The following is a 22593-nucleotide window of genomic DNA, read 5'->3' as shown; positions in this document are numbered from 1 at the left end:
ACCCTGCTGCCACAATTTATGATATCTATCTCCTAGCTTTTAGAAATGGTAAACTAGTTCAGCATGGCAAGTGCAATGAAGGCAGCAACCCAAGGCCATGGGCATTCTTGCCTATCAACCACATCCAGTGAAGGAGAGGAGAGATCGATGACGGATTGTTTCGGAAGAAATGAAGAAGAAACCTAAAATTTTTTTTCCTAAAACATAATTCAAAATGAGGGATACAAAAATAGAAAAAAAAAAAGAATACCTTCTTATGAGTATCTGTTCAGCCGATTAGGATTCTTTGTTGGAACTCTTACAGATTTCCATAATTATAAAGAGACATTTTTTATAATTATTATATTTTATTATAGATATTTTAGTTAAAAAAAATTTATAACTCAAAACAACTTTTCGATTGGAGCCTAAAAGTACTTTTCCGGATAAGCTCCTAAAAAGCTATTTTAGCTTTCCGACAAAGCTAAAACAGCCCCCGATTTTTTTTACCAAATATGCCTATTCCATCTAAAAATGCTTTTGAAAGGCCAGAAAGTTCTTTTTGGTCCTCTAAAAGCTCTGCCAAACGGACCTTAGTCATGTGGTATAATAAATATTAGTGTACGATTGATTTGGTTAATAGGCTCCATTAGCATTACTAGCTGAACTAGATTCCCACTATACTTTTATATATATCTGTCTGCAGAGAAATTTTAGGATATTAAGATTTCTATGTTCCTATGAGCACCTATCCTATTAAGAAGACAGACATCAAAGAGTAGAATGAAGGATAATCTATTCCACTCAAGTTTTCTTCTTCCATGTGATACTGCTACAACAATCATCAATGACTTTTTTGTATTCTAATCTCCTACATGGTGCCTATGAAAAATCCCATATAATCAACCAGCTTAGAGATGAAAGATGGGCAATGCTTAACATAAGATGTTTTCACCCTGTGTGGAAGAGAAAGTTTGCCATTCCCTCACTAGATAGGGCGCGATTCGGTTTGCCATTCTGAATAGTAGATGGAACAACCCGGATGCAAATGTGAATCATGAAGTGCCAACTGAATTCAAATCAGGTCATGGAACCACAGCCACCAATCCAGGGACAACATGGATGACCAGAAAAAGCATCACAAACGGGCACATGCGATGCCATCTTGCGATGTGAATCAGAAACACAAATATACATTAGAATTAACCCCATGCTCACCCAAAACACAAAACATAGACATCTTATGCAAGCCCGGAAGCATTCAAGAATATAATCATAAAACCACAGAGTTTTTTTGCCCCTTGATATGACTCGAATCTTATTAGAATTGTAATTCATGGAAGTGAGTTCAATTTATACATTACCATGCAAAACAACCAGAAACACAGCATCCACCCAAGCACCATGCACCTTCCACAAAATCTCTCTTGGGAGGCAGGGGTGGAAGCACCACTGCCGAAAAGTTGATACTAACAGTCAAACAGGGACAGCAGCAAAACAAACAAAATAAAACACAAAACTATACCCAGAATTTGTACATAATTCCTTTCCCAACAAAAGATAAAGAGCATATGATGTAACAAAGGAGAAACGCGAACAACAATCCTGCCACCCAAAATAAACCGGCACAAAACATTAAGCAATGCTGCAGCGTGTAAAGGTATAGACATATATCCTATTTACTCCTGGTTAAAGAAATAAAGAAAGAAAGAGAGTGTAAACTTTATCACCACCTATTACAATATAATACCCTTTCCCCACACAGATCAGACAAGAGCCCATCTCTTCTCCAGTAGCCTGCCGGCCTCCAAGTGCACAGGGCTCGCAAAAAGATGATACTGCCAAAACAGTACCGACGGTAGCCAACTCACCGTTCCTATCCAGTCTTTTCCTTGCCGCCATTCCAGACACGACACATGGCACCAAGGGCAACGCCAGCCATGGCACAAAACAAAACAGGGCCCATGCCGGGCCACAGGCTAATGGCCAAGGCTTGAACTAAAAAACCAAACAAAAGCTTCATGGGCAATTCTATTCTCCTAAATGGTCAGCACTCCTTGACAGCAACAACCTGCTCTTCCGGTCTGTTCGGTGGAGTATCAGCATCGGATGAAGATTTCTTCGATCCAGGCTTGGCCGCCTCGCCGATGACCGGCAATTTTGCCTTGGGTGACAGCCTCTTCGCCTCCTCGTATGTGTAAATATAAATTTTCCTCACCATGCTGCAAAACTCGCTGCAAAATTCAGGCAAATATTCCAGCTTAGTTCAGCTTCAAGTTACCAAAAACATAATATTTTTTTCCTGGGATTAAAAAGCCACTATTTTAAATTGGAACAATCAATAGATCAATCCATGATATGAAATCCACACTGAAGGTTATAAGAGCATTACTGCCATGGGTCATCGCCAACCAGCATCATGTCGTCTTCATCATCAGTATAGACAACCTGCCATTTCTTGACTGCACCTGTGAGCTCTCCCTTGATGCTGAACATCTCTTCCAGCTTTTGGAGAAGCTCATCATATCCATCTAATCTCGTTAAATCCACTGCCCTCCCAACTGCCATACCTTGCATGTGAACCTGTTTGGGAACACCGGAAAGTTAGAAACATATTTCAGCTACTTACCGGCTATACCCTGCAGAAGCTATATAATCCATGCACAATTGTGTTACAGGATTACTAAGCATACCACTGACAGAGGAGACCAGCAAATGTACAGAGAGAAGAGGCTGTGTTCACCTTGGTGCAGCTCCTCAGTTGCCGACTTTGAGTCTCTTGGGGTGATCTGAGGCATGACTTCTCTGGCTCACTACTGACTGCAGGGGCATCAGACCTGTTGATGTTCGATGGCTGAGAGTGCCGATCAGAATCCGCATCCACAGATGTTACTGGCTGATCCTCACCAATGCCGGCAGAAACATTTGCCAGCAGTGAAGTTTCCTCTACAGCGGATCCTTCTATTAATTGGATCCCAAATAACCTGCAGCCAGTGCCAGTATCCTGCTTCTTTTCACATGGTTCCCTATTGACGCTTGCTGAGAAGGACTCGGTTTGTGTATCTGCCCTAACTGGCCAGTATTCAGACCTGCCGGTAACAGCCGATGGCCCCGTGTTTCCATGAAAAACGATGGAGACAGGCTTTGATGTTGATGAGAACAAGCTGGATGATGGATAAAGTTCTCGCCCCCGTTGTAACCCTGAAAATGAGAAAGTTTGGGTAGACTCAACTGGGGATTTCCACAAACCTACATTAAGGAGAAAGTGATGAGTACGTCAGACTTACTAAGATGGTCAAAGAGAACAATTGCAAGAAACACCACTATAGCAAAATAAATAAATAGCATCTTATTAACAGACTGTTTCTCCCTATCACGAGATAACCCAGATTGTCTATAAGAACACGGTTAAGGCTATAAGAAGATGAAATTTCTGCTTGATGCAAAAGCTACAAGCTCAGAATTCTTTGAGCGGTCAATTTCACTAAAATAAATCACCTGCATGGCCCTCCACTGAATCTGAAAGCAAGCCAAACATAGGTTTCGTGTGCATAGCTAACTAGCCAAGATACGTTAATGTATTTAAACAGCACAGACTGCTGTAGAGTGTGGACCATAAATGCAGAACTACAGAAATAGATTACAGAAAATGATCCCATGGAAATTCATCAATAGATGTGTACATAATTGAAGTCAATAGGTGAAAAATGGCATGGCCAAGAAAAATCTAAACTGCCCAAAATAATCTTAAAATGTCTAACTGAAAAGAGATAACAAATTAAAGCTATATTATATGAGAAATCCTATCATCATATAGACATTAAAAGCAACAGCTACCAGTAATTTCATACCAAACGCTGGAGAAATGTCGGGCATAATGGTAGTTGAAGCTAATGGCCGTGCACGTTTATGTCTCGCTGTTTGATGAGATGCTTGAGGAGTAGATGCAACAAGTGGCTCTAATTCCCATGGTGAAACTCTATCTGGGCGTGGAATAGATGAAGGTTCATCCCATTGGACCTATAAACCAAAAAACACCACACAGCTTGAAATTATAGAACAAATAGTATGGGGGAGCACAAACATGCCAACAACTAAAGGCATAATAAAAGGCTGGGGGTTTAATTGCTATATTGATAAACACAAGCTACTCCGAAACTCAGATGATTAAAATAATGCAACTTATTAGTGAAATTCAAGCTTGCCAAGAAAAAGATCCATCAATCTATTAGCATAATATTTCAAGGTTAGAAAGGTAAGAGAGACAATACTACCTTCAAAGATCTCCATTCTGAATCTGCCCACCTAGATTGTGTTGAGTCCCCCACACCAATTATAGTACCGCTAAAGCTGTAGAAATCATAAATGAGACCTTGCCAACATACTTTAACTACATCATTTAAGATCACAATCAAGCCACCAAGCATACCTTCTTTCAGGAGCTTCATCACCCTCAAATCTCATCTTGAACCTCATCCCGACAGACAATTTATGATTCTTAGCTTCAAGGTACTTGTTGACACTGATGATAAACTCGGATCGACTAGTTCTGAAACAATGGACAATGTAATAAATTTCACCCCTTATGTTTTGAATGTACTTGAATTACTTTATGAGGACAAGAAAGATAACCTTTGTCTCCATGATTTGGAAAGATTTAGAAACGATTGTGCATCAGTAGATAGAGCATACAAACCTCGGATGTAATTCAAAATTCAATATGTTCCTTTTCTAGCTCTAAGAACATGGCAAATCAAGCAAATTTACAAGTTACTAAGACTGAATAGCGAAATCAAAAATCTGAAGTTCTTGACAATATCATTCTGTTATATAAGCACTCCATTTTAAGTCAAATATTGACAGATAACTCTTGCTTGTATGCCAGCATTTGTGCATCTCTGTGTCTGTGTGCATACAAGAGAGAGGCCGGTTGAGGTTTCTCGGACAATGGATTCAGACAGTTCAAAGGACAACACAAAAGTGTCAGAAAAACATCAAACCTTGGCTTATAAAAGACAGAAAAAAGAGTCCCCGTAGAGATAGCATGAGAGGCAGTAGCCAGAACTCCAAGATGCATGCTGTGACTGGAAATGACAGATGATGGCATGTTATTGAGTTGTCTCATAAGCCTCCTTACTCCAACCCGCAACTCACCATTCTCTCCTCTGCCATGTTTCATGCATAGATAAATTTTATTGTGATGATCACACAAAGAAGTGCATCAAATAATCTATCCAAAAGATAACATTCTATTTTGGAAGATAAATGCAACAGCTCGACAAGTGCCTGACAAGAGAATCTATACACTAACCTTAAAAAGATAAACGCATCACCAGCTACCAATCTCTTCGAGCTGACAAAAATGCTCCATCCAGTCGTAAGCAGGTGCCGCCTTGGTTGCCCTGAAAAAAATGCAAATATAACAACAGTTAACACAATTTGATCAGCTTGTTTGAGTACTCTGACAGGCACATATTTGCACAAGTTCATACAGAATTCTATGCATTCAAACACCTATACTTTGTTATTTACTTTACCATTTGCATTAAATCTTCTACAATTTGTTAGTCAGCATGTGGAAATACATAACGGTATGCAATATTTTTTTAATACAGAACTTAATACAATTGGCAATAAGAAGTATATAGAAACCTGAGACACGGTCAAAAATGAATAACTCTTGCATCCACATTAAATCAAAATAACAAAGAGGCAACCTTAAATAGCAATGAAGAAGTAATATATAGACCTCGAAAAATGTGACGGAAATGCCATTCAGTCCCATGCAGATCTTTGGCAACCAATTCTTGCCAAGGTGGATGCTGCGACATATCCTGCACAAAGAAGAAAAAGGATCCAGTAGCCTTTAAAAAAGTATGGTAACAATCAGACTATTTAGCTTAATGAAAACAAAAAAGTATTGCAAAAATTTAGATTAACAACTAACCAGAGGAGGCAGGCATTCATCCGCATGCCTCCTTAGGACGGAGAACCCTCCATGTGTACTTGTATCTGAAGCAGTTAGTGTCTTACAAAAGGAATGGACTGCGCACCTTTCCAGCTCAGGTAGCGGAGGATCTGGGCTTGTGATCTCACTTTGCTGATCGCAGAGTTGAAGGAAAGAAAAGAAAAAACCAATATAAACATCAAATAATAGCATGCATAAAAGAAAGTTAGACGTCGCATTTGTTATAGTAAATAATATAGATCCACTTTCAGAAAGAAAACCCAGTTACAGAAGTGATTGCAGAGATGTGTTAAGACAATAGGCTCATTCAGTTGCAACAATAGCAATCTAAGAGGTACATATAAGTATATAAATTTTAAAGTTCAAGTAAACTGCCTAGCATATTTCCTTGTAAAAGGATAGAACATTTAATATTCCTAACCATAGCACTCCATATGATAGGATTTTACTGGACAAAACAAGCAGAAAGAAGTAAAAGACTCACATCTGGTTCAGGTAGCAGAGTAATCTGTGCATATACTTCATCAGTGTCTGGTTCAGCCTACAAAAGGTAGGCGATAAGTAATGCATGCAAAGAGAAATAAAGCTAACACCTTACCCTACCACACCAAACATGATGAACAAATATAAATTGACCAGCAAGAGCTTACTCGAAGTTGAACATGGACCACCCTGCAAAGGATCTTTGATGGTAGATTGAACAAGGGCATATGCTGGTCAAGTCCTTGATTCGTCGATGCCTCTAGCTATGGGAAAAGCAGAAACAGAAATCAACAATTATCATAATTCATGTCTGGGTCATGCTAATATGCTTAGCTTATGAACAGCATGTCCCGGTGTGATAAACCAGCAAAATAAGCCTAAGAAAAAATGCCTTGGATTTTAAAAACAGTATCAAGGAATATAGAAAGCCAAGAATCCAATTCAAAGAGACCTGACAATTGACCCAACAATCCTGAAAGATGATCTTGATATGAAGAAGTGGGAAAATGTGCAGCTTGCAGTCATATTATAGAGCCAATACATGCAAACTTAAGATACCTGTTCCATATGACCTTGAGGAAAGTAATAGACTCGCTCTCGTTCACGAGGCACAGTAACAAGAGGTCCGGCACAAGCATGCCAGAGTTCCCTGTACAGCGCATCTCCAGAGGGCCCTGGAAAGAACAAAATTACATCATGAAAAGAAAAGCAAAGTGAAAAAACCTGGCCCTTTCCTGCGATTTACAACCGAAAAGACATATTATTGAAAATAGTCCATAAAAAATGATTTTGAAAATCTCTTTATGTAGTTTTACAAAAATGAAAGCCTCGATACTACTAGAATAAAGGGGGATTAAGTAGCACAGTCAACTCAAATTTTGATGTAACCAAGATATTATGTTTCCAGTTTGAAATGAGCAAAGCCCCAATCGGGATAGCCAGAATAGAACCTTATGAATAGCAAAATGAGAGAGAATTATTTACAACAAACAAAAAAACAAAAAAAAAGGACTTAAACCAAGATCAGCCCAAACATGAAGCAACAGAAATCAACACAAAGCAATATAAAAACAGGTAGCTACGAGGATAAATGGATCAAACACCACTAAACCATTATATATTTCCGAACCCATAAATCATTCTTTGGCAATGAACAATATATACATCCATCCCCAAGCACGTGACACCCATACACCAAAATCACATGATAAAGGAGGAAAAAGGAAACAAATCCAGAAACAAAAGGCATGAACATGAAATCAGCCCAACATTACAGCTGTTACCATTGAAACCATTGGAAATCCTACAATATCAGAAGATATATCTCCGATTGAAGCAGACCACGCAGCAGAAACGTTAATAAAGATGGGGATGATGTAATCTATATCGACAGGGAGAACAAGCGGCAATACGAATCAACATCCAACACGAAAAACTAAAGAGAAATAGAAGGAATAAAAGATGAGAGGAAAACTAACCTGAGCAGGGGAGTCCTCCGGCTGAACTGCGCGGCGGTGCGAGCGCCATGAGATTTTGCTAGATCTCTTCCAACACTTGGATCAACAAGAACCAAAATTTACTGAAGAAAATATCAAACAAAATCAGCCAAAGCTTCCAACTTTGCTACCCCATCTCACCAGACACCTCTCTCCCAGAGCAACGGATCAGACTGCAGGAGTTAAACAAAAGGAAAAGAACCCTTCGGTTTCGCCTTCGGGCCAGCTTAAATGCTCATAAAAGCCCCACTAATACGCATTAACTGCAACTGGGCTCCAACTACCACCCCTACGAACCCTAAGATGAGGCCAAAGAAGGCCTAAAATGGCATCTGAGGGCTACTGCTGCCACTTGTCCCTTTTACTCCCTCGAAAGCGAACCCTAGAAACCCGCCCCCGGCACCGACTTCCTCCCCTTTTCGAAACGGAAGCCTCGATCTTTATCTGGCTAAAGCTCGAGCATAAAGTCACCCCTCCTCAGATGGAAAAGAATCTCTCCCGCCCCGCTTCCCGGTCGAAACCCGGCAAAGGTCCTCCGGGCTTACCGAGAACGGAGTACCAGAAAGGCGACGCCGTCGCCGTCGCAGAGATCGCAGAATTCCTCCCAAAACTCCACTGATTTCAACCTCAGACCTCACGGTTCTCCGATTCCAGAACAATTAGCCACTAAAATCACAAAGACGATGCTAGGAACTCGACCATTTCATCTCCAAGTTCCCTCCTTTCCCTCTCAAAACACCAAATCTCTAGGTTTCCCATCAAGAGATTCGGCATCCCCTCGCCAAACCCCGCGAATTCCCACAGATACAGAATCTCCCGAATCCAGCAACCACAGCACCGACAATCCCCAAATAACAGTCCCAAAAAACAAAGAAAACCACGGGATTTCCCTCGATCCCCCACTCAACCACCAAATTCCCCCACCAGCAACTCCCCAACCTCGAAATCCGCTTCAAGCCAAGCTCAAATCCCGCAAAATCATCCAAAAACCTCAAAAAACCATCATTTTTGACAACACCGACCTCCTTCCCCGGCGCTTCCTCACCACACCCCGCTCCAATCCGGTCGAAAACCAAAACCCTCGTACAGACACTAAAGACACGGAGGACGCCTCGATCGACTAGTCGACCTCGACATAAAGAGAAAAGAAGAGAGAGAGAGAGGCGAGAAGGAATCGCAGAAAGGAGAGAGGAGAGAAGAGAAGAGTAGTGGAGGAAGAGCTTCTCGGCCTTTAACACGCACTGTGAGAGAGAGAGAGAGAGAGAGAGAGAAGGGAGGATTTTTTTTATTATTTTAGGAGTATTTTAATGGATTTCTCTCTCTAACAGTCTAGCTCTAAAGAATGGGGGAAGGGTTGCCGCTGCCGGACCCTACATGTTACCTCCGAAATCGCCCTCGCCGATGCCGGTTCTTCGCTTTGCCTCCTTTCCCGCTTTCCCCGCCAACGACCCCAAACCCCCTGTCCTCTCGCCACAACTTACCAATCCGGCCCCCATCGCATCCGACCGCCCCGATACCCCTCAACTTCCACGCGTCCTGATCTCAAAGCAAAATCCCGCTCTATTACACTGTTCATAAGGAGCTTATCACCCTCCCTCAGTTCTCCTGTCCCCTCGATAGGTCTTCGTTACCCTGCTTTCAACTCATCGGACGGCCTCAATTTTGTTGATTTCAACGCGTTGTACCCTTCAGAGAGGGATTTGAGTTTAGTATAATGATCCTGAGGAATTCCGTAACCGCAATTGGTACACCAACACGAGAAATGCTTTGGGGCGCAGTAATATTACCCAAACGTTTATTCATTGGCTGGACCTCGAAGAGGAATCCAATAAGAAAGAGCCATTTGGCATAACGACAATGTTGGGTATTTGCGGGGAGATGGGTTCACCGATCCGAAGCGTGCCCTGAATTCCCTACAGGCACCACACCCCAGGATTAAGCTATCTTAATCCCACCCACCCACTTTAAAAATCCACCCCTGCTTTATCCTAAATTCACGACGATGCCACTACACTCGTTCTAGTTTGTAATTGCAAGCTGGCCTCGGTTGATGAATTAATTACGGTAATGCCATTACGGAACGGGATTCTTTTCCGCTGCAAGGGCGAATATACCAAGCGCCAGCGGACAAGGCGGATGAGTTTTCCACGCCGTTGGAACGGCGACTTTCCAAAGATATTCTCGGAGGACCAATGGGCGGCGACCACGTTTTGGGCGGCGGACGGGGTATTAGCTGGGAGATGGGTGCACGGATCGGACGGTTGAAGAGAGTGGGGGAGTGGGGACCACCGTGCGTCACAATTTGGAGTACGCTAAAAAGGGGGATGTTGTGCCCTGATTTACCGCCCGTCGCGATCAGTGGGGGCGAGTTGACGGGCACGATGCAACTCCGCTGTCCGCGGGAGGGGACCAGGTTTTGGAGATCTGTGAGGATGGGCAGATCCAACGGCTCTGATCACATCACGTACACATGGATCCACGGAATTGACTAGTTACATCCAAGGTTTAAAATGATTATTTATACATGTACCTAAAAAAATTTGATTATTTATAGTATAATAGAAAGAGACCATTAGTCAAATTATTTCTATAAATATTACCATTATATTTAACAATATTTTTTTTCAAAATCGGAAAAATAATGCTTGATTGCTATATTACTTCTTAGTGTTTATCGATCTTGCTCTCATTCATATAAACTCGTTCAAGTTGATAACAAATCTTTTTTTTAATAATTAAGAACAATTTTTTTCTCAAAAAATAATGCATTTTTGAAAGTGTTCTAACATTGTCTTCTTTTTTTTCATTAGAATACGGTCGTTATTCATCAATCGTCACCACTCAGGCCTTCTATTTAAAGAGGAGGCTACCAACAAGATAAATTAAAAGTTATTGATAACTATTATTGCATTTTCATTTAACAATATTCAAATCTTGATATTCAATAACTATGGGGCCATAGTTATGACTACTTTGTATTCCTATAATTGTTCACTTGATTATAGTTCTGATGGGGGTAAAATAGATCGTCCAGTCCATAACTAAAACGCCACCCAATTTTGGTCCAGTAAACGTTAATGACAATCAGCCAAATCTTCACTTCGATCCAGGGTCAGCTCGTCTACGAGACTCCACCAAAAGCTCCACCTACTTCAAATATCCGCCGGCTCCCCCGACCAAGGTCGGGGTATTTTTAGACATTCGCCGATCCGTCCGAACCAAGTTCGGGATGCTTCACTGAGCATGCCTCGGAACCCGAGAAGCCAAGCTACTCCTAGCACTCGCCAAGCCGACCTCATCAAATGCATGTCGCGACTATTTAACGAGCTCGGCCTCGTCAACGACCGCACCCATGTGCGGGCCTATGCCCACCTATATGGTCGTACTTCACAATACTACCGTGTCATGTCTCAATAACTGACCCTCAATAGTCATACGGCACCTTGACTACTCCGGCCATGCCCTGCTATGACTGTCAACACCCTACCGTTCTCAAGAACATGCAGTACTGCACGTCACCAGCCAGCCTAAGCTGCGCGCCATCCGGCTCAGAGCTACGCCCCCTCAAGATGAGAACCGGTAGTGCCTCTGCCATCTGGACCACTCCACCGAGACTATAAATAGCTCGGTCAGGTAACTTCTAAAGGACTTTTGGCTGGACCAAATTTACCCCACACTAACTTGATTGTCGGAGGGCTCTCATCGGAGACACTGGTAAGGCTTTGTGCAGATCTGCGGCCGTCGCGCAGGAGGTGGTTCCTATCTTCTCCTTCCAACCACCGACGGCTCCCTCGACTCCACCGGTGTCGTCACCCTCGGGCCAAATTTGAACCACAACAAGTTCTATAATTTTAGATATGTATATCGTATCAAAAAATTATTTTTACATATTTGTACAGAATTGTGAAAAATAATAATATTTTATTTTATCATCATTCTTCAATATTAACGGAGCTGGTGAAGCTATTAGAAAAACAATTGTTACATCACACTAATTTTATTTTATTTTTTCCGCATACAACCTTTCCTATTATCCAATTGTTCATCATCTTTGCAAATTAATATATCACATATTTTTTTAAAAAAAAAATGACAAGGCCTTGAGATAACTCTTCATCGCCCATTATGAAATTCGTTGAATTAATTATTTTCCATTTTTTTATTACAAGATATGTGCATTTCCTTATGGTGCTCCTCCAATAGTCTAGAAGTTTTTAAAGTAGTCGGACAATATTAACTTCTTGAGCTCAATCTCTTCATCATAATTTTTGCTAGTATCGGAATTCATGATTCAAAAATATTTCAGAGGAACGCTTATTTTAGATTTTTAAATAAAAATATTAATCTATAAATATGTGCAAAATAAATATCTCTCCATATACTTCATCTATACATAAAGTTTATGGTAAAAAAAATTTTTTTTTTTGGGAGTAGGGTTAACATCTCATAGAATGTCTACATTGGTCCCTTTTTTTTTTTGCCTTAAAAAAAAGGGAAGGGGGGGGGGGAGGAAGGGACAAACCCACCCCCGCATAGCAGCCTCGATCCCGCCAGTTGGGCATCCCGGTCGGTTTTACTCATACTCTTCCCACCCGTAGGTCCGGCTCGGTTATCTCTTTGGGCTCCGGCACGAATACCACGTGTGAGTACGTCACACCAGACACCACCGAGACTACCAGCAGAGCGATATGCTCTTCTAAACTCAGTGTCCGAGCAGAGAGCATCCGGTCTCCACAGTTTAAACGACGTCCGTGCGTTTCGAACTCGAAATCATTTGGTTAGAAGTAAGGCCACGCTCCTTCCAGGCTACCACCTCAGTGGTACGTTAGTCCCCTTCATTGCATGATTTATATTCGTAAATATATTGGTATGAGAAGGATATTTTAGTGGCATGATGGCATCCCTTATTACATACTTTACAAGGTAGGAGAGAGTGGGGACAGTGACAGCACGGGTCATCGGGCGTGGCAACCAAATACCGGTCACCGTCGGAACTGACGCCGTCTCCCCTTCCTCGATCTCCCCACTGTCCCCCACACCCGTTTCCTTGACGGCGACCGTTAAATGCCAACCTTTTATTATCTCCGGCAACTCGGACACCCCCCCCTCTCTCTTTTTTAAGTCCCCTCTTTCCTAAGCTTGTACAATGTTTATGTTTTAATTACACAAATTAGTGGGACCAATCTTTCAATTATAATCGTCCATGCATTGTACAAGAATATTTTTATGGTGTATAAGACGGCAATCATGTAATATTGAATGAAAAAGGCTTTCATTACCTTTCTATTAATTAATATGAAAGGAGAACCGGCCTAGACCCAAACCATGTAGCATTTCCTTTATAGGCAATCCTTTTCACCCAACCTTGTGATGCCCTTGTCACGTTTGTCTCCTACTCAAAAGAGGAATCCATCTATAGCTGAGTCCTATCTTCGATAAGAAGCTTATATGACAAGAATAGCTATAATGTATATCGAACCTAGTTTTGATACCATCCATACAAATTTACAATATAAAAATTTAAGTTATCGGGAGGAAGGCCAGTCCAGGCTAACAAACTCATATAGCATCTTTTTTATTAGTCGATATAGGATTGCAACATTTAACATACCTCATTGTGCTTGGAAATACCTCAGCATATATCCGGATTAGTTATCCCGATAGGCGAGAGAGTATGCGAAGCAATACTTATGATGTGCACGAACCGTTGTGATTAAGAGAACCGAGAGGTTGGATACTTTCGATTTAACCCTAATTGGAGAGGAGCTGATCTCTAATCATTTATTTGTTTAGGTGGAACGGGGTTTTCGGTAACAATATATCAACTTTTCTTGATCTTATTATATTGCCAATCTGGATCTTAGTTGGTGATTGTTGTCATTTAATCTTAAACAAAGACTTCCCATTAGTTTGTGTTGGTGGGAAACTCAGAAGCAGGCTGGAAGGAGAGGGGGCAGTATTATATAGGTGGAACTCTTTGCTGGCATCTGGGGCTGTGACCTGGGGATTCATATCATTAAAAGACTAAACGACGCCACGGTCTGGTGTCAATTGCTAAGGAACAAGATTCTTAGGTTCCTCTGCCCTTGTACATTTTTTTTTAATAAGCAAAGAAAGGTTATACAATATGATAAACTAGGGAGAAGTCTAGTGGCCTTGTTCTAATGGATTCTTTGTCTTTGTCCAATAGCATGGGAAAACTTAGGGTTGAAGGAAATTTTGTTGGACTTATCAGCATGCACAAGGGGTGGGTGGAGGTGGCTTCACTTGGTTGTAGGTAGAATGCATGTCCTATTTCATTTTCCTATACCATGCATCACTTTCCTATGGGCTATGATTTTTTTTTCTTTCTTTCTTTCTTTCTTAATTTGTTTCTTTTTCTATGGGCTATGGCATCTTAGGGCTGCAAATTGAGTTGTAGTTGTTTGGTTGGGATATTTATGTGAGAGTGGAGATTTGAGTGGTGAAAGTGCCTTGATGTGAGAAAGGTGGAGCCCATATTTTTTTTTCTTTCCCCCACCTTCCTTGCACCATCTTTTTCAGGGTTTTTCTTCTTGACATAGGTACAAGAAAAAGATTAAATTTGTTTGATAGGATTTTGTTTTCATCCCGGCCAATTGCATGCAAAGCGCGAGTATTTCTTGCATTCCTCAGTTAGCTCATCATGAATTCCATTTTATTTCAGTTTCAGAATTGCACAAAAAGATTGTTTTGTATTGTTTTATTTTATTTTATTTTATTTTTTTTGCTAGAATGGGTGATGCATATCTGACGAGTACGAATGCATCTAATAAAATCAGAAAATAAAATATTTCGGAGTGCCCGAGGCAGCTCCTTATCCCTAGCCCACAAGATACTATCCACATGGCTGGTTGCATAAGTAGCTACCCAGTATGCAACCTCCTTAGCTTCTCGGAATACTTAGCCCGAAAGAGGATTGTTTTTTTTTTTTTTGTTAGGTAGAGACCTGGCATGTAATCGTTTATGCTCTAATTTTGGATGTTTTGGTCAAATTCTAATAGCTCCTAAACCCCTTGGTATCAACACCAACTTTGCCATTGCACCCTTATAACTAATGGTCAGACCTAATTGTATATTGAAGTTTAGAGGTAGGTTCTTAATGCTATCATGTTATATATTACTATTTCTTTTTTCCATCTTCTACCCTGCACCGGGTCATTAAAATAGCAATGTTCAAAGTACCAAACTTTGGGACTTGAGCAATTAGGTTAGATGCCATATTTTAGAACGGTGTGTGAGATTTTGATTACGTTCAAACTTGGGCGAGAAAAAAAATATGGGAAGAGCAGTCTCCTGACTTCAATTACCAGCACATGTGGGAACATTTGATATCTTAGCACAGCATTAATAAAACAATTTAAAGAAGGCATAGTAAATAACACTATGAAGCAAAGTTTGATTACCCACGGGACCGTGTGAGAGAATTCTCCAATATCTTTTTTTTTTCTTTGGTACACCGACGCCTCAGACGACATGCACGTAAGTACAACCAACAAAGTCAAAAAAAAAAAAAGAAAGCCCATGCCCCATTATCTACTTTAGCGTAACCCTTATTACATGTAGAAAAGAAGGCTTTATGAAGAAAGGAGCAAGCGGTTTAAAAAAAAAAAGAAAAAAAAAAGAAAGAAAAGCAACCTCTTTATTGTTTGATATATATAGAAAATCCTATACAAATTATTAACTTGGGTTATCATATGGTTCTCACTTCAACTGATGATAGCCCTCATAATTAATAAGAGGCCTCAATGTTATACATTGTGCGTTAATGATTTATTGCATTTGGCGCAAAATGTATTGCGAATGGTTGAGATCTCCTCATCTAATTAAAATATTTTATAATATTATTTGTATAATTTGATATCCATGCTCGGAGTCTTGAGACATGCACTTTTTCTGTGTCTCTTTCTTAAAGTAATTAATGAATAATCTAAAAAAAGAGTTATTTACTCCACAATGAATTGAGAATTAGAGCAGTGAGAGACATCAAAATGAACAGTATCATGCATGATGCTTTAGAGTTTTGTCTAATGATAGAATTAATATCTTGCACATGCTATGCATGTATTTTCTAAGAAAAAGGGATAAGAGAGAGAGCTCAGGCTCTTTACAAATCACATTATAATGCTCAGCTTGGTAGCTTGAATGGTTGTCTTTCATACATATGCACATATATAATCTCGAATTATGTTCTATGTTACGTAAACTTTTACTATATAAGGATCAAACACTTCCCTACATTGGCACGGCCACGTGTGCATGTGCATACACACATACACCCAAAAATAGAAGAGAAAGAAGAAGAAGAAGAAAGATTAGTTCCAAATAATAGGACATTGAGTAAATAATTTGTATGGCAATGAATGTTGTTGATTTCACAATCCAAATTTAGAACACATGGCTCTCACATCCAAATGATTCCCAAAAAAAAAAAAAAAAGTTGATTCTTCTTGGACTACTAGAGGGTATGGCAGGGATGGTGTTGGATAGCACATTCCAACTCTGGCGTGGACCATGATCGCAACCTCTACGAGGGTCACATATGGCATTAACCCACATAAATTGATCAAGTTTGATTCATGGACAGCTTATTTGAGACAAGGGTTAGACTAACCTAATTATGTTCGATAATAAAACTTAAAAGAAATTTTAGGTTATTTGACTGAATTCTGAGTAACGTTGGGCCATTGCAACTACATACCATATGATCGATATGGAATGTGAAATATTCTGTTTTGAACCTAAAAGTTGAAAAATATCAATTAATTCCCAAAACTTTCAAGTCATTACAATATGGCCCGGCCATATGTCTTCATTACAAAATGTGATAACATGAGAGTCATAATAACTAAACTTTTATAAAATTTTAGAATTGCTCTTCTCACTAACTTAGTGAGGGATTGTTTAGTTTAGCATGAATTGAAAAGAAGTACTTAGAGAGTTGTGTAGGCAGATGGATGATGGAGCGCTTTGATATCTATGCATGTGGATGGATGATATAGGATGAAGTACTTCAAAATCTATGCAGACTGATGGATGACAAAGGATTAAGTGTTTTGAGATCTATGCAGGATTATAGGGGATATTGTGCTTTGGGATTTGCATAGATGGATGGATGATAGAGGATTGAGCACTTTAAAATCTATGCAAGTAGTTGGATAACAGAACATAGAGCGTTTTAAGATCTATACAGGTGAATAGATAATAAAGGATGGAGTGCTTTAAGATATATCCACGTGGATGATAATAAAAGATAAGGTGCTTTAAGACCTGTGTATAGTGCATGGATGCTAGAGATGGAGCGTTTTAAGATCTATGCGGGCAAATAGATGATAGAGAATAGAGTCTTTTGAGATCTGTGCAGGCTGACAGATGATGGGAGATGGAGTGCTTTGAGATCTATACATATAGATGAGTGGCAGAGGATGGAGCGCTTTGAGATTTTGTGTAAGTGATGAATGATAGAGAATGGAGTGCTTTGAGATCTATGCACGTAGATGGATGATAGAGGATAAAGCATTTATGTATAAAAAAAAAGAGGATGGAGCATTTTGAAATCTATGCAGACGGATCGATGACGAAAGATGGCATGCTTTGAGATATGTGCAGGCCGACAGATGATGCGAGATGGAGTGCTTAAGATTTGTGCTGGTAGATGAATAACAAAGGACAGAGTTCTTTGAAATCTGTGTAGATGAATGGACGAAAGAGGATGGAGCACTTTGAGAACTATGCAAGTGGATGGATAATAAAGGTCGGAGTGCTTTAAGGACTATGCAGGTGGATGGAGGATAGATTGCTTTAAGATCTATGCAAGCAGCTTGATAATAGAGCATGGAGTTCTTTGAGAGTTGTGCCAGTGAATGAATAACAAACTAAGTGCTTTGTGATCTGTGTAGGTGAATGAATGATAAAAGATGATGCGATTTAAGATTTGTGCAAATAAATGATAGTAAAGGTTATAGTGCTTTGAGATATGTGCATGTGGATAGACCGTAGACGACAAAGGATGACATGCTTTGAGATCTGTATAGATGGATGAATGACCAAGGATGAAACACTTTAAGATCTATGTAAATAGATGAATCATAGACGATGGAGCGCTTTGAGATCACATGAAAGCTACGATCTAAACTCTCTGAATCAAGAGTATTTTTGATTTTTTTTATCACTTCGTTAACGATGCTAGATCGAGATAGACGGTTGGACCACATTGCAACAAAAATAAAGTTTTTATAGCTAATTAATTTTTTTTTTAAAAAAAACTGAGGTCTAAATGTAACTCCCGAGGATGTCACAGTAATTTTCATTTTCAGTTTTATTTAAAGTATGCTTCTCAAGGTAATCGGTTTTTTTTTTTTTTCTCGGGCTGACGGTAACATTCTTGACCTCATTGGTACAGTCCAAGGGGGGAAAGCACGTGCGGTTGGTCCGTCCAAGGGGGGAAAAGCACGTGCGGTTGGTCCACATGGTTTGTGGCGTCCTTTCTCAAGAGACTAATTCAATTTGAAAGCTACGGACCCGGCTACGGCTTTTGGTTCAAAATCACAATCCTTTGCAAAGATATGTCGCCAAATTCATGGTCTATCTCATGGTCAGATTCATTTCTAAAGCACTTTATCAAAGCAATTAAATGATCTGAATCTTAACCATGTCTAAAGTCTATCCAAGGAAATTCCTTCCCATTCTCTACAGAGACCCTTATGACCATAACTAAGGGTCACTTTGTAGCTACATTATGTTTACTTGGACCTATCTAGGTCAATATTCTTGTTTGTTCCCATTGTTGAAAAGGACCTTCTTTGTCATTTGATGGCCCTTGTGCCTTGTTGGGTCTTGGTGTCCTGAATTCGTGTCGTCGTCGAGCTCATGACATCAAGAAGGACCTGCTTGGATGGTGGAAGTCATAGATCGCAACATGATTTATAGAGCAAGAAAGAAGCAAGGAAGAAGTTAGAAGTTTCGACCGGTCCATCGATTCCTTAGAACCCTAATTTTTACAACATAAATCATCTAGGAAATCGAAGGTTATCCGATTCATGTAATTCTCTTTTGTATCTGCATAATTCAATCTTAAAATCCCTTCTGCAGACAAACTATTCATAAACAGGAATAATCAGGAAGCTTCAGTGTCCAAATAGGTCCAGATGAATGAGGTCTTAAATATGGGGTGTGCATGCGATGTCCAAATAGCCAGAAGACACATTGAAATCCCATTCTATGGGTCCTATTTGCATCATGGGGTTTTGAGTCCACTCACACGTGCAGGGAACGTTTTCCTCAAAAAAACATGCAAGGGAAGCGTGTGGTTCACATGCTCTTGCAAGAACAGACCCCTTTTTTTTGGGTAAAAGAAAAGGAGGGGAGAGGGACCAGCCCACCCGCGTAGCGGCCCCCACTGGGCCCCTCTTCCACTAGGCAATGTTCGATACAGGTCGCAGGTTTCGCGTGCCTTCCCCGAACCGTGGGCTCATCGTCTTCATGTGTGAGTACGTCACCCCAGCGCCACCTTGGTACAAGTAGAAAGAAAGCATAACCGCCAACGAGCCAACTGGGCGTGGAGCATCCGGTTCCCTAATTTAATCGACGCCCGCATGTTTCAAATTCAGGCAACTCAGGCGGAATTATCGCCCCCTTACCACCAGGCTACTACCTTGGTGGCCAAGAACGGTCTCTTCGAGGGTTGTTTCGAGATCTTGGACTTGCATCATGAGCATGATTTGACGCACCAGTTTGACCATGCCCCGTTTTATTATGGAATGTGTTCATAAGTTTTCTTCATACCACCGGTGTTTACTCGGATTTCTAATGATCCAAGTAGGTTGGTAGCTCACGAGTCAATATTAAAAAAAAATGTATGAATAAAAATAATATAAAAAATTTAAAATATAATGTAATGACAAATAAATTTAAAATAATTCATAAAAATATGATTACAAATTATTAAATAATGATTATATTAATTCAAGTACATATATGATCTAAATATTTTTGTTTTATAAAGGCAATTGGATTGCCTAGTCTTTTTGGTTATATCATTCACTTAGAAGTGAGCAATCCAACCAAAACTTCAGCTAGCTCAATCCAAATTAGATTATCCTTGAATCTCAAAAAAGATTAGATAAATTTTGGTATGCACCAACTACCCACCAGTGTTTTGTAAGGAGACTTTCTACCTAAAGTTCGACATTGTAGGAATTCACCACATTATGAGAAGCTTGACATCATATAGCCTGTATACACAAAATCTACTCTACATGTCCATGGAATCAATTTATGAGAAATTATATCCTACGCCACATGCACCATATGGTAGTGCACTATGCCAATCACAAGAGCTCGTTTTTATGGGCCAATCATCGATAAAAGCAGTTGATGAATGGGGCCTATAAAAGCACACGCCTATGACTAGCATAATGTACCACTATATGGTGCACATGGTGTAGGATATAATTTTTTTATCAACTTTGCTTATAGTTATACACTTATTCTTCCTATCTTGCCTCCTTTTTAATAGGAAAGCCTACGATGATACTAATGATGCCATGATGGAGATGATGTTTCCATCTATTCCAACATGGTCTAGCATTGCTGCTTATCTTCTAGCCAAGTGGAAAGGAAAAGTTTGATAAGAGACATGTATAAAGGAGAGAGAGGAATCTAGCATGGAGGAATTATGGACAACGAGAGTTTATTCTTGAGCGAGTGGAAGTTATAAAGTTTTCATTATGCGATAAAAGAATTTTATTATAAGAGGTCTTTCTACCTAAAGTTTCATATTATGGGAATTCACTGCCTTATGAGAAGCTTGAAATCATATTGTTACACAAAATCTACTCTATCGGTCCATAGAGTCAACTTGTGAGAAATTATATCCTACACCACATGCACTTTGTGGCAGTGCACTATGCCAATCACAAGAGCTCATTTTTATAGGCTAATCGCTGATACAAGCACTTAATACATGGAGCTTATAGAAATGAGCATCTATGACTGGCATAGTGTACCGCTATATGGTGCACGTGGTGTAGGATATAACTTCTGGTCAACTTCACTTATAGTTATGCTCTCTGTCCTGCCCTCTTTTTAATAGGAAAGCCTACGATGATGCTAATGATGCCATGATGGAGATGAGATTTCTATTGATTTCAATATGGTCTAGTATTGTTGTTTATCTTCTAGCCAAGCGGGAAGGAAAAGTGTGCGTTCGGATAAAAGAAAGGCATAAAGGAGAGAGAGGAATCTATCATGGAGGAATTATGAACAACTAGACTTTATTCTTGAGCGGGTGGAAGTTATAATTTTTTCATTATTTGATAAAAGAATTTTATTATAATAAAATTTGATTGGAATATTATAGGTCCTCGGCAAATTTAAACCAGCATGGGCTAATATAAATTATGCATTGCATGGGAATTTGAAACATTTTATAATCATGAGCATGAAATATGTGCAATGCTTGTTATTCATCTAAGAGAAAAGAGTGATTGAACAATGATGAGTGAAAAAAGGGTGCTGAAATCATGGCTGTGATCTATGTGAAATTGACAATTTGGTGCAATAATTAAATTCATCTCTTGTTTTGCAGTACTAAGGAATTCATCTAATAGACTAATCATGCAATATTATTTTATAATTATAAGTAGTATCATTCATCTAAGATGGGAATGTAGCTTCGATTAAAGCTTATCATTAATCTAAGCCTATCCAAATGTCCTATTACTTTCTCATCCTCTCATGGCTCTAGCTTTTATTCCTTGCTTTTGTATGAGATTGCCAAATCACTACCGCTTAGCCTAAACAAGGATTGGTACAATATACAGGAGTTGATGCAGTGTATGGAAGTAGCTTAACATCAAAAAAACACCATGCCAGCCTAATTTTCAAGTGATGAACTTAGAATGGATACCTTTACAATTCAACACCAACTCTCCAATGAAACGGGAAGCTGGTTAGCATTGTATAGCCAATAAAAATTTGTCTCATGTTCTGACATAAAAATTTCCTGCAGGCTGCAACTAAGGTAGTGGGGTATGCAGGATTATTGCTCTCACTTATGGGTGTATACTGTACATCATGGCTGATATGCATCAGAACCGATCATAGCTCACACGAGGAGTTGCCCAACCAAAGCTTGCCACGAAGCTAGCGCACCACCAATTAGGGCTAGCCATTTGGCTCACCGGAAAGTACGCGACCATATTTGAATTTCAAAAGCCTGTTAAAGCTGACGACACCATAGCCGAGATCCCAGGCGATCTCCGAAATCATGTTGACCTAGCAAGCAGGGTGAGATCCGCGTGCAGAACGCCCGTGCCTGATACTCGGAACGTGCGTAGGCCAGCCAATCCTAGCTATGGAGCCGAATTACATGGCGATAGGCTCTCGTCTTCGTCTATTCAACAAACTCTCTAGGATACCTTTCAGGTAAGTGCTCAGACGTCCTGACAGACTGCCAAAAATCTCCTTCTGTTTTTTGAGCATCGTCCTGACTAGGCATAGAACGATCCCAGCCGGATACAATCCGACAAAAGAACTTTTTCATTTTTGCTATTTCAAGTCGGAGCACGACTGCCAAACCAGAATTCCAACATCAATTATTTGCCTTGAGTTGCGGTCCGAGTATTCCGAGCAGTCGATCGCTGAGTC

The 22593-nt window shown here is 40.0% G+C and overlaps 1 protein-coding gene across 2 annotated transcripts; it reads right to left on the bottom strand.

Annotated features, from left to right (window-relative positions):
- Positions 1-1390: 1390 nt before the first annotated feature.
- On the bottom strand, positions 1391-9240 carry LOC103711069 (auxin response factor 7-like). Of its 2 annotated transcripts, none has more exons than XM_008797055.4 (14): positions 7909-9240; positions 6989-7104; positions 6598-6693; positions 6432-6488; positions 5927-6079; positions 5729-5813; positions 5291-5381; positions 4980-5144; positions 4409-4528; positions 4254-4329; positions 3831-3999; positions 2723-3180; positions 2372-2562; positions 1391-2213 (listed from the first exon to the last, which is right to left on the bottom strand). In XM_008797055.4, the coding sequence occupies exons 1-14, from the start codon at positions 7955-7957 to the stop codon at positions 2027-2029; spliced, it is 2013 nt and encodes a 670-aa protein (XP_008795277.2). In that variant the 5' UTR covers positions 7958-9240; the 3' UTR covers positions 1391-2026. The 2 variants fall into 2 exon arrangements, with proteins under 2 accessions (XP_008795277.2, XP_008795276.2); XM_008797054.4 differs by having other exon boundaries at positions 2723-3228; positions 7909-9238.
- Positions 9241-22593: the final 13353 nt, after the last annotated feature.

Source organism: Phoenix dactylifera, chromosome 10, assembly GCF_009389715.1.
Source record: "Phoenix dactylifera cultivar Barhee BC4 chromosome 10, palm_55x_up_171113_PBpolish2nd_filt_p, whole genome shotgun sequence".
Taxonomy (NCBI): domain Eukaryota; kingdom Viridiplantae; phylum Streptophyta; class Magnoliopsida; order Arecales; family Arecaceae; genus Phoenix; species Phoenix dactylifera.
This window is presented reverse-complemented; position numbering and strand designations above follow the sequence as displayed.